Source organism: Candidozyma pseudohaemuli (assembly GCF_003013735.1).
Source record: "Candidozyma pseudohaemuli strain B12108 chromosome Unknown scaffold00002, whole genome shotgun sequence".
Taxonomy (NCBI): domain Eukaryota; kingdom Fungi; phylum Ascomycota; class Pichiomycetes; order Serinales; family Metschnikowiaceae; genus Candidozyma; species Candidozyma pseudohaemuli.
Window position 1 is genome coordinate 450,907 of NW_020194436.1, and position 14,222 is coordinate 465,128.

Below are 14,222 nucleotides of genomic sequence, written 5' to 3' on the forward strand. Positions count from 1 at the left end.
CAGCCAAGAAGCACAGTCGAAAAAGAGAGCACTGTGAATGTTAACATGTCCAAAATTAAACCTCTTCGAAAATGGCAAGGATGGCATGATTTAAAATGCGATACCTTGTCAAAATCAGACTACTTGATCTTCAAGGTGGAATGTGTAGAACCTTCGAGAAGGATCTCGCACTTTCAAGGTGTTGCGGTTTTCTCATTTATCAAGACATTTTTATCCACGCACGAGCAGAGTAAACGGCCTACATTATCTTTTTTTTACAATTGACATAAATCATGGTCAAGGAAACGAAGCTCTACGATTTGTTGGGCGTCGCCCCACTGGCGAATGAAAACGAGATCAAAAAAGCATACAGAAAGGCTGCTCTCAAATACCATCCTGACAAGCCAACTGGAGATACCGAAAAGTTTAAGGAGATCTCCGAAGCTTTCGACATTTTGTCTAACGATGACAAGAGACAGGTCTACGATGACTACGGCTTGGAGGCTGCCAGAGGCAATGCCCCCGCTGGAGGTGAAAACCCATTTGCCGGAGGTGCTCCAGGTGGAGGTGGAACTACATTCTCCTTCGGTGGAGGAGCTGGAGGTCATCCATTCTCCCAGTCTGATGCTTTCAACATCTTCTCTCAAATGGGTGGATTCGGTATGGACGATGGTGGCTTCAGCTTTGGCGGTTCTGGATTTGGCGGAGGATCTGGCTTCGGTGGAGGTGGATCCGGCTTTGGTGGAATGCCAGGTGGATTTGGTGGCGCAGGAGGCGGTGGACGCTCTCGTCGCCCCGAACCAGACACCGTTTCTATCCAGTTGCCTTGTACGCTAGAAGAGTTGTACACTGGTGCTACTAAGAAGATGAAGCTCAGCAGAAAGTCTGCCGATGGATCGAGAGAGAGCAAGATTTTGGAGATCAAGATTAAGCCTGGTTGGAAGATTGGAACCAAGATCAACTTCAACAACGAGGGTGACTACCAGCGCGAGTGCCAGGCTAGACAAACAGTTCAATTCATCATTGAGGAGAAGCCTCACGCAGTTTTCAAGAGAGAGGGCAACGACTTGGTTGCCAACGTTAAGTTGACATTCAAGGAGGCTTTGCTCGGATTTGAGAAGGATATCACCACATTGAGCGGAAAGAAGATTAACGTCTCAAGATCTCTTCCGGTGCAGCCCTCCTCCACAAACAGATATCCAGGTCAGGGAATGCCTAACTCTAAGGACCCCAATGCCCACGGCGATCTTATCGTCAAGTACAAGATAGACTTCCCTACATCTTTGCTGCCAGCCCAGAAACAGGCCATCCAGAGTGCATTTTAGGCTGGGCCGAGAATAGCATCAATCCCAGTGCCTTAGGGCACCGATACGATTCACATATTAATAGATCATCTACTTATGCCGACCCCGTAATATAGGCTTATAACTACGCGATAATGTAGCTAATTTGCAACCTTGTACATCTACTCAGTAGCTCCGACCTGCACACATTTAATACAAGAGCATAGCATTGAGTTGGAAGAACCATCCTAGCATAACCCACATCTGAAAAACCTCCAACCCCATGTCTGTCATTTTAGCATCAGCTGGGTACGACCATACCATTAGGTTCTGGGATGCCTTAACAGGAGTGTGTTCACGCACAATTCAGCATACCGATTCCCAAGTGAACAGACTAGAGATCACCTCCGATAAGCGTTTTCTAGCAGCTGCCGGCAATCTTTACGTTCGTTTATATGATATCAAACAGGCTGGATCCGCAGGCGGAAACACAATGGCTGCTTCAACAGCTTCTGGTGCTGGTGGTACCGGCAATGGAAGCAGCTCTAGTTCAAACCCAGTGATGACTTTTGAAGGCCATAATGGCAACGTTACACTGATAGCTTTCCAAATCGAGAATAAGTGGATGGTGCTGTCCTCCGAGGACGGAACCGTTAAGGTTTGGGATGTGAGATCTCCATCTGTTCAACGAAATTACAAGCACTACTGTCCCGTCAACGAGGTTGTCATTCATCCTAATCAGGGAGAACTTATAAGTTGTGACCACGATGGAAACATCAGAATTTGGGACTTGGGCGAAAACCAATGCACACACCACCTTATCCCCGAGGATGATGTGCCCATCAACTCTCTTTCTGTGGCCAGCGATGGAAGCATGCTTGTTGCCGGAAACAATAAAGGCAATTGCTACGTTTGGAAGATGCAAAACCAGAAAGACATCACATCATTGACCCCAGCTACGAAATTTAGGTCTCATCTGAAATACATCACAAGGGTGGTCCTCCTGACGGATATGAAACATTTGGCGACCTGCTCAGCGGACCACACTGCGAGAATCTGGCTGACGGAACAAAACTTTGCATTGGAAACAACTCTACAGGGCCATCAAAGGTGGGTCTGGGACTGTGCCTTTAGTGCCGACAGTGCATACTTGGTGACAGCATGTTCTGATCACTACGTCCGTCTTTGGGACTTATCAAATAGCGAGACTGTTAGACACTACAACGGTCATCATAAGGGGGCTGTTTGTGTTGCATTGAATGATGTCTAAAACTCACCGACCCATCTTAAATACTCAAGACATTCGCGAAAGGGGATCATAGCCATGATGTCTTCGTTGTTGGCAAGCCTGAAGTGATAGCCATCGTCACACTTCTGTATGTTGATGTCACTTTTCAGAAGAATTCGTTCGGCTGATCGTCTAACATCATCGTCGAACAACTCAGGTCTATTGCTCAACACTTGCGCTAGGGAACGGGCCTCAGGGCCACTGCGACCAAGCTTAATCAGAAGTGCTGATGCTTGAACTTTGAAGAATAGCCGAGCCTTTTTCGCATCTATTCTGGTGATGTCCTTTTCGCTGTACAGTGAAAGCTGCAGTAAATCCCATGCGAGGATCTCAGCCTTTCTTAAAATTGGAAGCATTTTAGCCGACATGTATGGAAGACCCAGCGCTAAATAGACATGGAATAAGATGTAAAAATGGAAAAGTATTGGACTTTCTTCCGAGCATGTACCTTTCAGATTCAAAAATATCATCAGAGAGTTTTGTGCTAGTGATCTGTACAAGTAACTCAAGGGAAAGCAGTATGGTGCAATGAGGCTAGATCGTTTGACTTGTTTCAATAAACGAGCCAACGCTTTTGATTTGGCTCCGACGTGAGGAGTCGCTTTTAAGCTGTTCATGAGCCGACCAACAAACTTCTGTTCGGTCTTCAGGGGCAGGTGGTTTACATTTGGTATTCGACCAATTTGTAAGAACATTAGGAGACAAGCTCGGTAAAGTTGCTTTGTCTCGATAAGCTCCTCTTTTGTCACAACCTTTCCACACCTCAAGCATCGCCTTTGAATGGTTTCTTTTAAGGATAGTTCAAATTCGTTGGAACCGGCAAAGTCATTAAGTACGATCTCGTAGATCGGCAGTTTGCATCTTGGGCAAATAAATGAGAGGAATAAGTCTGGGGCACTGGATTTGCAAAGAGAACATTCACAAGATATTCCAGATTGCTTGAATAGCTGGAGTTGGCGAAAAAGCCGTGGCTGAGATGGTGGGACTTTGCTCACGCTTAGCTTCGTGCTCTCATTGACATTGGTACAACACACAACGTCAAACGTTTCAGAGGAAAGAGGAACCATAAGCAAAGAAGGAGTGCAGCTGTGAGCTAAATTGGAGAACAGAGGTTCAAAGAAGGTACCAACGATATTCATTTGGGCGTCGTAAAGCGGATGCGATTGGGAGTCTAGTAGCTTCCGACAGAATTCGACATCCCGTGGGTTGAATACCGATTTCAAGTGTAATAGCTCATCTTCACCCAATGGATGTGACGAGTGGGTTGGCTTTATCAGACTCAATTCAATTCTTGCAGCAGGATCATTGCTAGAGTAGATTAACAATCGAGCCAACATTAGACCCTTAGGAGACAAATCCGCCTTATAAGTTTCAACCCATTGACGAAGAAATCCGCATTCAAGGCGGTGAAACCTCGATCTATGTCTTACTAGACACATTGTAGAGCAATAGAAGATAGCAGAGCATTCAAGACATTGAACGACTATGAATGATGGGATGACGATTCCACAACAGTGACACCTTCTTGCACCCGATTCAGTAAGGTAGTACAGTTTGATCATAGGCTGAATGGTCAAGGCTACCTCTCCCTTCAAAAGTGCTCTAGAGGAGTAAATTGAAGTGGGTTCAGAGTCTGAACGTATGAATTCTATATTGACCATTCTTTTAGTGATTGTCATTGAGAAATGGCTGCAAAAAGTACTGGCGCGGCTCATGTTGATGGAAAAATCAGGTAACTTTTATTACTAAACTATCATTAATTGGACTCATTAGAACCACTCACTCTCTGAGTAGGATTTATTTTCACCGTTGGGCCTATCTAGCAAGTCCACATAGCTTGACGAGCGAGCACTTTCGGTAGTCACCGGCTCAAACGCCCAACTGGTGTTTGCAGATCCAAAGTCTGACGGAGGCATCTCCTCTTCAATCTTTGACTCAGGCTCTGCTTGCAATTCGTCTGCCAAGTACCCGCCGAGTTCGAAAAACCAACTAACGTACTCGTCCGCCCAGCATCTGAAGACCCACCATGACCCGAAACTTTGGCCGCCAGCCAAACTCATTTCACGGAGACATGTCGTTAGTAAATTAGAACACACGAGCAGGAATAGCCAAGGGTTGGCATCTGGGAACTTTGAAGGAAGCTCAAGGAGGAATGCGGCGTAAGGGGCAAGTCCACTAGCCTTAAGGTCATTTGCTTGGGAAGACTCCTTCTCAAAAAGCTTGATTATTCGGTCGTTAAAAAGTTCATCAAACAATTGCAGATGTTCCATAGCACACGGAACCTCTCGTAGTATGATTCCGTACGTGTCAACGCGTAGCCAGTCATTCAACATTAAAGTGCGCTCAGTCTGACTAGAAAGGACTCTGGATGCAGCTGATCCGTATTCAACACAACGAACGAATCGTCTCACCATCGATATGAACTGACGGGCGGTTGTCACTTTCATCTGAACAAAATGGTCGGGAAACTTAACCAGTAGTGCAGAAGAAAGTTTATTCACAAAACTCTTCAAAATCTCTCTGAGCGGCGTCAAGATTTCTCCTGGGACCGATTCAAGTTGCAAGCGAGTCAACATTTTGAGGATCGCCCGATACATTGCCAAATCTGAGGCCTTCACCCATTGTAACGTCAGCTCTGATGTGAAGAGCCTAAACACCGGCGTGGTCAAAATAGCACAGAAGGGAGCAAAGAGAGAAAGCAACTTCTCCACTTGCATATACCTGACAGTTTCAAAGATTGACATGCAATGAACACGATAAAGGGAATGTAGGGTCTCAGCGACATCATAGTCCACATCCAGATCTTTCGGAAGGTAATCATGGATAGGTGGGAGTGTGAAAGGTTGTGACATCCAGTCGGGGCCCATTGACTGGTCAATGATGGTGAAAAGATTCGGAACGTACTTGAAGCTCGTCGTTACGAAAGCCTCACGAACGACACCGGAGTCAATTGGGGTACCGCCGCCACTCACAGACGGAGAGTTTGAATAAGTCGGAGTCTGGGGATTTAATGAGTGAGGCGATTCGGAACCGGCTGGAGAGGATTCAGACAGAGCTGAATTATCCAGTGACTGATCATCGAGAAGCTTGATCCCACAATAGTGGTATTTCGATTTACCACGCATTCCAAGACGGCGGGTCTTGAGATTGGGGTGAAGTATGCGAATGATCTTACCAAAGCTGGCTGGGGTGAGTGGATTGAGGTTATTGTTGGCACACAGCAGAACGTACCGAGCATATACCCTGTTGCGGGGCACCACGGCCGTTGGAGATGCTTCACACATACTTTGGACCCATGCCATGCCGAAGAGCTGGTGATGTCTTTCCTGTTTGATGTCTTTGGCATTGTTCAAGGTTTTGAATATGGGATCTGACTCAATGTTGGGATTACTAGTTTCCAACATCTTTATTTTATGTGCCAATTGCAACAATGGAACACCAGCAGCCTTGTGGGTGAGAGACTTGAGGTGCTCAACGAACTCCTCTTGAGTCGGTTCCGAGGCCCTGATCTTGTGGTGCAAGGTACCAGACCTGGCGGGAGGCGTTTCCATCGGCAATGGGGGCTGGTCTTGTAAATGATACGGCAGAAAGATGTCGTGTTGGGCCATCAGGTACGGCATGGTTTTGTGACCCAGTTGAGGCGGTGGAGCCGGCATCTGAGGCACTGGGGGTACTGGAGGCATATGAGCCATTGGCGGCACAGAAGGCACAGGTGGGGGGCCTTGGCTCAAACCAGACGGAACCAGGTACGGAGGCAGCATGTGGGACATGCTAGTCCTGCCCGAGCTCTGGGTGTCTGAAGAGGATGAAGGCTGTTGCGCAGTGTAGTATGGGTATTGCTGGTAGAAAGGCCGGTGGTGTTGCTGGGACGGCTGCAATGGTGCCTGTGGAGCCTGGGGCTGAGGCTGAAAGGCGGTTGGCAAGGGCTGATGAGGTCTGTTTGGTTGCAAGTGTTGATGTTGCCTGAACTGGTCATTATTGTTGTCGCCCAGCTTGGGCCGTTCGGGGGGAAAGCCGTAGGAAAACTGTCTGGCTGGATCCATATAAGTGAATTAGGCAGCAAGCGAGGCTAAAGAAGCTGTTATCAGGATGGGATCAGGCTCCTTTGAAACACGATTTAGGGTTCTAGTAAGGTTCCGGAATGCAATGCTATAGTGGGGCACGGCGTTGCCAACGGCGGTGCAGACAGCAACAGTGTCTACTAGAAGGCAGTAGAAATAGACGCCCAAACGAGATTTCGATTTCAAGCCAGCTCAAACGATGGAATATACTGTGAAACCACGGACCACGGCCAAAAGCGGTGCAGGGGGGCAGAGCAGGACGAAGACCTTGCGCGAGACACCGCTAGGGCTTTATATCTGCACATGAGAAAAAGAACAATGACTTGAGTAGAAGGAGCATGGTCAGCAGGAGTTAAAGGGAACGGAGGTTATGGGTACCAGTTGTGGTGATGCTTGGAACCTCACCACCTCCTCCATCTCTGCTCAGAAGCACACCGCTTATTTTGCACCCACGGCGCTTATTTTTTGCACCCAGGCAGATCTCGCAGCCCTGCAAATCGGTGCCCTCCACCTAAAAGCCGAGCCTTCTTCACTGTCTGGGGCAACAATGGCGCCTACGCACAAAGGGTATTGCGGTCGGAAGTGTCAGAATGCCGACCGTGGTCATTTCGCGGTGTTTTATTGGCAAACAACTTGGATGTTGGCCAATTATTGTAGATTTTGCGTTGAAGCCCTGGATCTCTGGCCTAAGCCTTAGGCAGTAGCACAGGCTTGGAACCTGTATGGATGGGCTTGATTTTTTAGTGGATTTAGCGGATTTATTTTTTCCGTCGATTCGAGGGTTTGGATGCTTTTGGCGGGATAAAGCCTCATTGGGACTTTGGGTGTGGTTTTGGTTGGTGGGGAGGGGCCATACTAGAGCGCAGTATAGATATCGCAAACACTAGTTGCAACTTCGCACATAGTCATCACCATGGGTACGATTTTTGGCAAAATAAAAAAAAAACCTTTTTAACATAACTCTTTCACATCATCAATTCAACATTGAATCCAAATAAGGCTTTTCATTTTCTCCCTGAATTTTTTCCCTGACCACCCTATCGTGAGACCCTGCCAGCCTACACATACTCATCGGTCGCATCGCATATTTTTCGCTAGCCCATCTCTGCTACTTCACCATGGCTGTCATCAATAAGAACCCAGAAGTGCTCTTGAGAAAGAGAAAAGACTCCGACAGAAAGCGTATCGAGCGCCAGGAGAAGCTCCGTGTTGAGGCCGAAAAAACAAAGAAGAAGTCCTTGGCTCCCAAGGATAAGTTTCTTCGAGCTGAGAAGTTGGCCATGAAGCACAAGGCTGCTTTCATCGAGAACAAGAGAATGGACAGCATCTTGAAGCATGAGCAACGCCAGATAAGCTCCAAGAAAGAGGAGGACCCCAAGCTTATGTTTGTTATCAGAATCCCCAACGTGCACAAGCATCTTGCTGTGCCCGAGAAGGCCAGAGCCGTTCTCCAGGTTTTGCGTTTGACCGAGGAGAATATGGGTGTTTTCGTCAAGGTGACCCCTACCGTCATTCCTGTTTTGAAGCTCGTGGCTCCTTTCGTCGTCGTTGGTAAGCCATCCCTTGCTTCCGTCCGTGCGCTTTTCCAGAAGAGAGCCTCTATTCCAGACTCCGAGAGCGAGTCAGGATTCTCTAAGTTGGACAACAACCAAGTTGTCGAAGACAAGTTTGGCGATGATCTCGGCTTCATCTGTGTGGAGGATTTGGTTCACGAGATTTACGGTTTGGGCGAAAACTTCAAGACTGTCAACAGCTGGCTCGCTCCATTCAAATTGGTGGCTCCTGTCAACGGATGGAGCCCCAGAGCTCGTTTGGAGAGAATCCAGTACGAGCGTGAGATGAAGAAACCTATTACTTTGGCGGGCCATGTGTCCTTGGAGGAGATTGACATCGACAAGCATATCAGCGAGCTTAACTAAGTGTGCAAATGAGTTTTCATAGCCTCTTAGGGACGGCTTTTTCTTTACTTTTCAACTGATTTCGGAGAACTGACCAAGGCTCACCACCCTAGTCTGCGACCGGTGGAGCCAAGACGACCTTTGTCAGTGAGAAGTGTGTATTTATAGAATATAGTACGATTTTGGATCACTGTAAGGAGTAAGGACGGGGCGCCAAAGTGATGGATCTGTCACCGAACTATCGTCGGGTTCAGCTCAGTAGTTTTGGTCTGATCGAAGGTCTTCGACACTTATGTGACGAGCTTATTCTCTAAAGATTATTCAATTAAACCCATACTGTTGCCCTTAGACATCATCTTGTTTTCAAAACAAAGTGTGATCGTGATGATAGGCCATCTACATCTCTTCAAACGCGCATGTCTGAATCTCCAACCACTATGTCTTTCGACGCGTACGGCCAGATCCTGTGGCCAACAGACCATAAATACAAACTAATACAGCTACTGGATGACTTAGTCAATTACATTAAGGAGGAGAAAGGTGAGCTAACGTTCAAGTCTCCATCAACGGCCAAAAACCACATTGTCCTATGCACTGAAGACGAGACTTACACTGTTCGCCAAATGAACCACTCCAACACGATGCTTTTGATGAATGACATGAGCATAAATAAACTAGAAAAGACTTTCGACGGCCCAGATTCTGCTTTGGTTGGAATTGACCGTTTCTCCTACATGTATGAGCTTACAAAGCTGGATGGATTCATAGACACCGAGGGTATTGCAAGGTACCCGAGCGATGAGATTGAATCCAGTAAAGCCATGCATGCCGTTGAATCCGACTCGCCCATTGATAGACAGCATTTCTACTCGCAGTGGTATAGCATCTGTGGAAGTCAGGTAGATGGACACGCAGTGATTCTAACGCCAAAGTTTGTCACAGAAAGCCTATACACTTTGATTTCGGTATTGCTCTCGAAAAAGAAGTCCGACACTGAGTTCAATCTCAAAGAGATTTCACAAGCCTGTGCTGCTCAAGATTCTGAGCTTAACAAACATTTCGTTACGACATTGGCACACAAGTTTGGCGATGAGGCATCTCCAGGTATATTCACTATCAGTCACACCAAATGCGCCTGGTGGTTTGGTATTGAAACGATGAAAAAGGCGTCACCGATGCTTTTGTCCGATAAGGACTTTATGCTCAAATGGAAGCTGAGTCTACCACCATTCTTTAATGCATCATTGGATCTTTCTCTTCTACGGGGTAGCTTCTGTCGTCCTGAATCCGGCAAGATACGATTTCTCGACTCAGATATGTTATCGAAAGATCTTCACACGAGAATCAAAGAATTGTTCCAGATGGTCAAAGAGTGGGACTATGAAGACTTTCTCGCATTTATTGAGGGTTTCATACCACCAACTAAGAAAGCAGACTCCATCATTTTGAAATTTGCAAAGAAGAAGAGACTCACAAAGAATAAGTTTATCGTATGCCCTCGTTAATGATGACTATCCGCACGACTATCTCCGCAAGAGCAGATTTGACTAGGAGTCGCGACCTGAAAAATCTCGAGTTCTCGGTCTCCAAAGATTGCAATCTACACTCTTTTGCTGCATTGAAGAGATATACTCTTCCCTTACAACCAATTCAATGGATAATACCTCCTTCTTGATCTCATTGATCGTATGTTATTTGCTCACTCAGTCAATTATTGGCAACCTGCTAACCCCAGAGTGGTGGATGTGCCGGTACTAGTACCGATCTCGCATTCTTTCCTATAGACACTTTAAAGACCAGACTTCAGGCTAAGGGAGGCTTCTTTGCTAACGGAGGCTGGCATGGGATTTACAAAGGTCTTGGTTCTGCTGTCGTGGCGCTGGCACCTTCTGCATCGTTATTCTTTGTTACGTATGACACATTGAAGACCACGACGAAGGACAAACTCCCGCAAACGGCGAGTCATATGCTTGCGGCTTCTGCTGGTGAAATAGCCGCTTGTCTTGTTCGTGTCCCCGCGGAAATTGTGAAGCAAAGAACACAGGCTGGACACAAGGGCGTTGGTGGACAGGCTACTCTGTGGGCCAACTTGAAATACTTACTCATGAATAAGCTGGGAGAAGGTACCTTCCGTGGACTTTATAGAGGCTGGAACTCGACCATCATGAGAGAGATTCCCTTCACGATGATCCAGTTTCCCTTATACGAGAAGCTCAAGCAGCTCTGGTCTGAGTACGACAACCAGTCAATCTCACTCTTAAAAGGAGCTTTGTGTGGATCTATAGCAGGCGGAGTTGCTGCTGCTGCCACCACTCCTCTTGATGTGGTGAAGACCCGAATTATGTTGAACAAGGAAAGAGTTGGAGTGTTCACATTAGTGAGACAGATGCTACATGAAGAAGGCGCCAAGGTCTTCTTAAGCGGGGTTGGCCCTAGAACTGCTTGGATAAGTGCTGGTGGAGCAATCTTCTTGGGCTGTTACGAATTGACGCATTCGGTTCTAGATGAGTACGTGAAAGAGTCGAAGGCCCTAGAGTAGGCCGACAGATAATGTGACTGCAAACACACTGACTAATGTACGATAAAGGTGTGACCACGAAAAGATTCACAAAGACGTTCCCTATCTACCAATTTTGCAGCATCATCTCTGAGGCAAGAACCAGACAAATTAAACAACACTCTTTTTCTCATCACAAATCACACGACACTGAACCACAGGCAATAGCGCCCACAGTAAAGCCTCGCCCTTGACAGTGTGTGTCAAACACGACTCGCGCGAAACGGATCTCGGGTTGGAAAACGGACTCTCACCCATTACTAATTAGTATAAAGGAAAGAAAAAAAGAGCATTAAAACGCACAGTGGGTCACTCATCAACATACCAGTTCTCACTAACTTTTTTTATCGAATATAGAGAGTGATCATGTTTACAAAAATAGTGAGAGGCTCCGGTACTATTGCGAGGGCTACTCGTCGGCTCTCCACAACTGCGCCAGTTCGTTCTAACGCACGTTCTTTAGCCACAGCTGTTCCACCACCTCCTGAGGTGGCAATAGCCCCTGAAGGCTCCCTGATATCTTTAAAGCTGGCCACAAGAGATGACGCTCAGTTTGGTACCAGACCTATTTATTTGGACGTACAGGCTACCACACCAACGGACCCTCGTGTCTTGGATAAGATGTTGCAGTTCTACACGGGCTTGTACGGAAACCCACACTCATCGACCCATGCTTACGGTTGGGAAACAGAAAAAGAAGTTGAGAAGGCTCGTGGTTACATTGCTGATTTGATTAATGCTGACCCTAAGGAGATTATTTTCACTTCCGGTGCCACAGAGTCGAACAACATGTGCATCAAGGGTGTGCCCAGATTCTACAAGAAGACCAAGAAGCATATCATCACCACACAGACTGAACACAAGTGTGTCTTGGACTCTGCTAGACATATGCAAGATGAGGGTTTCGAAGTTACTTACTTGCCAGTCACCAATGAGGGTTTGATCAACTTGGATGACTTGAAGAAGGCTATCAGGAAAGACACTGCTATTGTTTCCATCATGGCTGTTAATAATGAGATTGGTGTTATTCAGCCTCTCAAGGAGATTGGTAAGATCTGCAGAGAAAACAAGATTTTCTTCCACACTGATGCCGCCCAGGCTTACGGTAAGATTCCTATTGACGTCAATGAGATGAACATCGACATGTTGTCCATTTCTTCGCACAAGATTTACGGTCCAAAGGGTATTGGTGCTTGTTATGTGAGAAGACGCCCCAGAGTCAGATTGGATCCTATCATCACTGGTGGTGGTCAGGAGAGAGGTTTGAGATCTGGTACATTGGCTCCACCTTTGGTGTGTGGTTTCGGTGAAGCCGCCAGACTCATGAAGCAAGACATGGCCTACGATCAGGCCTACATCAAGAGACTCTCCACCAAATTGAGAGACGGCTTGTTGTCTATTCCAGAAACCCAGTTCAATGGTGTTTTGTCTGATCCTTCCAAGCAGTACGCTGGTTGTGTCAACGTTTCTTTCGCCTACATCGAAGGTGAGTCCTTGCTTATGGCCTTGAAAGACATTGCCCTTTCTTCTGGTTCCGCATGTACATCCGCATCTTTGGAGCCATCTTATGTGTTGCACGCCTTGGGCGCCGATGACGCCTTGGCCCACTCTTCCATCAGATTCGGTATTGGTCGTTTCACTACGGAAGCGGAGATCGACTATGTTGTCCGTGCCATTAACGAGAGAGTGGATTTCTTGAGAAAGATGTCCCCATTATGGGAGATGGTGCAAGAGGGTATTGACTTGAACACCATCGAATGGAGTGGCCACTAAGCGTCGGGTGTGGGTATGACGAAACGAATGACAGACACAGAAAGGGCCGTTGCACCCTTTAACAGCGGAGTTTACGTATTATATTTTGATTTGTCCATAGTTACGAAAATGCACGTTTTGTGCTTTATCACAGAGTAGGTGCGCGCCCCGGTACCGGCGCCGTTTCCGGGCTCGATATTTCCACGGCCTATATATGAGTCTCATGCCCGGAGCGTTTTCATCGTTCACTATCAACTATACATAATGGTCGACAAAAACATTGTACTTCTTCCAGGTGATCACGTCGGCACAGAGGTCGTCAATGAGGCCGTTAAGGTCTTGAAAGCCATCGAGAAGTCCACTCGTCACCAGGACATTAAATTCAACTTTTCCACCCATTTGATTGGTGGTGCTGCTATCGACGCTACAGGTGTGCCTTTGCCTGACGAGGCCCTTGACGCTGCTAAAAAGTCTGATGCTGTTTTGTTGGGTGCTGTCGGTGGTCCAAAATGGGGTACCGGTGCTGTCAGACCAGAGCAGGGCCTTCTTAAGATTAGAAAAGAATTGGCCTTGTACGCCAACTTGAGACCTTGCAACTTCGCCTCCGACTCTCTTTTGGAGCTTTCTCCCTTGAAGTCGAACATTGTCAAGGGTACCGATTTCACTGTTGTTCGTGAATTGGTTGGTGGTATTTATTTTGGTGAAAGACAAGAGCAGGAGGAGTCTTCTGATGGTGTCAGTGCTTGGGACACTGAGAAATACAGCGTGTCTGAGGTCGAGAGAATCACCAGAATGGCTGCCTTCATGGCCTTGCAACACAACCCTCCTTTGCCTATCTGGTCGTTGGACAAAGCCAACGTGCTTGCCACCTCTAGATTGTGGAGAAAGACAGTCGACAAGGTCATGAGCGAGGAGTTCCCTCAATTGACAATCAACCACCAGCTTATTGACTCCGCTGCCATGATCTTGGTGCAGAACCCTGCCAAGTTGAACGGTGTGGTCATCACCTCCAACATGTTCGGTGATATCATCTCTGACGAGGCCTCTGTTATTCCAGGTTCGTTGGGTCTCTTGCCATCTGCATCTTTAGCATCTTTGCCAGACACCAACAAGGCTTTTGGTTTGTACGAGCCTTGTCACGGTTCTGCTCCAGATTTGCCTGAGAACAAGGTAAACCCAGTTGCTACCATTTTGTCTGCCTCTATGATGTTGCGTTTGTCCTTGGACTGTGTCAAGGAGGCTGAGGCTTTGGAGCAGGCTGTTCGTAATGTCTTGGACTCTGGCGTGAGAACCGCAGACTTGAAGGGCTCTAGCTCCACTCAGGAAGTGGGCGATGCTATTGCCGCTGAGGTCCAGAAGATCTTGCTGGCCTAGTGTATAAATTATAATCATCATGTATCTTAT

At 47.1% G+C, this 14,222-nt stretch overlaps 6 protein-coding genes across 6 annotated transcripts; 5 read left to right on the forward strand and 1 right to left on the reverse strand.

Annotated features, from left to right (window-relative positions):
• Positions 1-272: 272 nt before the first annotated feature.
• Positions 273-1,304, forward strand: SIS1 (type II HSP40 co-chaperone; the record flags this gene model as incomplete). The annotated part of the gene is made up of 1 exon (XM_024856977.1): positions 273-1,304. The coding sequence occupies one exon, from the start codon at positions 273-275 to the stop codon at positions 1,302-1,304; it is 1,032 nt and encodes a 343-aa protein (XP_024714857.1).
• Positions 1,305-1,545: 241 nt separating this feature from the next.
• Positions 1,546-2,532, forward strand: C7M61_001573 (TOR complex subunit; the record flags this gene model as incomplete). The annotated part of the gene is made up of 1 exon (XM_024856978.1): positions 1,546-2,532. One exon carries the CDS (start codon positions 1,546-1,548, stop codon positions 2,530-2,532), a length of 987 nt encoding a protein of 328 aa, XP_024714858.1.
• A 1,787-nt stretch (positions 2,533-4,319) lies between these two features.
• On the reverse strand, positions 4,320-6,593 carry RFX1 (Rfx1p; the record flags this gene model as incomplete). The annotated part of the gene is made up of 1 exon (XM_024856979.1): positions 4,320-6,593. One exon carries the CDS (start codon positions 6,591-6,593, stop codon positions 4,320-4,322), a length of 2,274 nt encoding a protein of 757 aa, XP_024714859.1.
• A 1,136-nt stretch (positions 6,594-7,729) lies between these two features.
• Positions 7,730-8,530, forward strand: RPL7 (Rpl7p; the record flags this gene model as incomplete). Its single annotated transcript, XM_024856980.1, has 1 exon — positions 7,730-8,530. One exon carries the CDS (start codon positions 7,730-7,732, stop codon positions 8,528-8,530), a length of 801 nt encoding a protein of 266 aa, XP_024714860.1.
• Positions 8,531-8,946: 416 nt separating this feature from the next.
• SPL1 (Spl1p) lies at positions 8,947-12,839 on the forward strand (the record flags this gene model as incomplete). The annotated part of the gene is made up of 3 exons (XM_024856981.1): positions 8,947-9,999; positions 10,245-11,044; positions 11,453-12,839. 3 exons carry the CDS (start codon positions 8,947-8,949, stop codon positions 12,837-12,839), a joined length of 3,240 nt encoding a protein of 1,079 aa, XP_024714861.1.
• Positions 12,840-13,082: 243 nt separating this feature from the next.
• On the forward strand, positions 13,083-14,192 carry LEU2 (3-isopropylmalate dehydrogenase; the record flags this gene model as incomplete). Its single annotated transcript, XM_024856982.1, has 1 exon — positions 13,083-14,192. One exon carries the CDS (start codon positions 13,083-13,085, stop codon positions 14,190-14,192), a length of 1,110 nt encoding a protein of 369 aa, XP_024714862.1.
• Between the last annotated feature and the right edge of the window lie 30 nt (positions 14,193-14,222).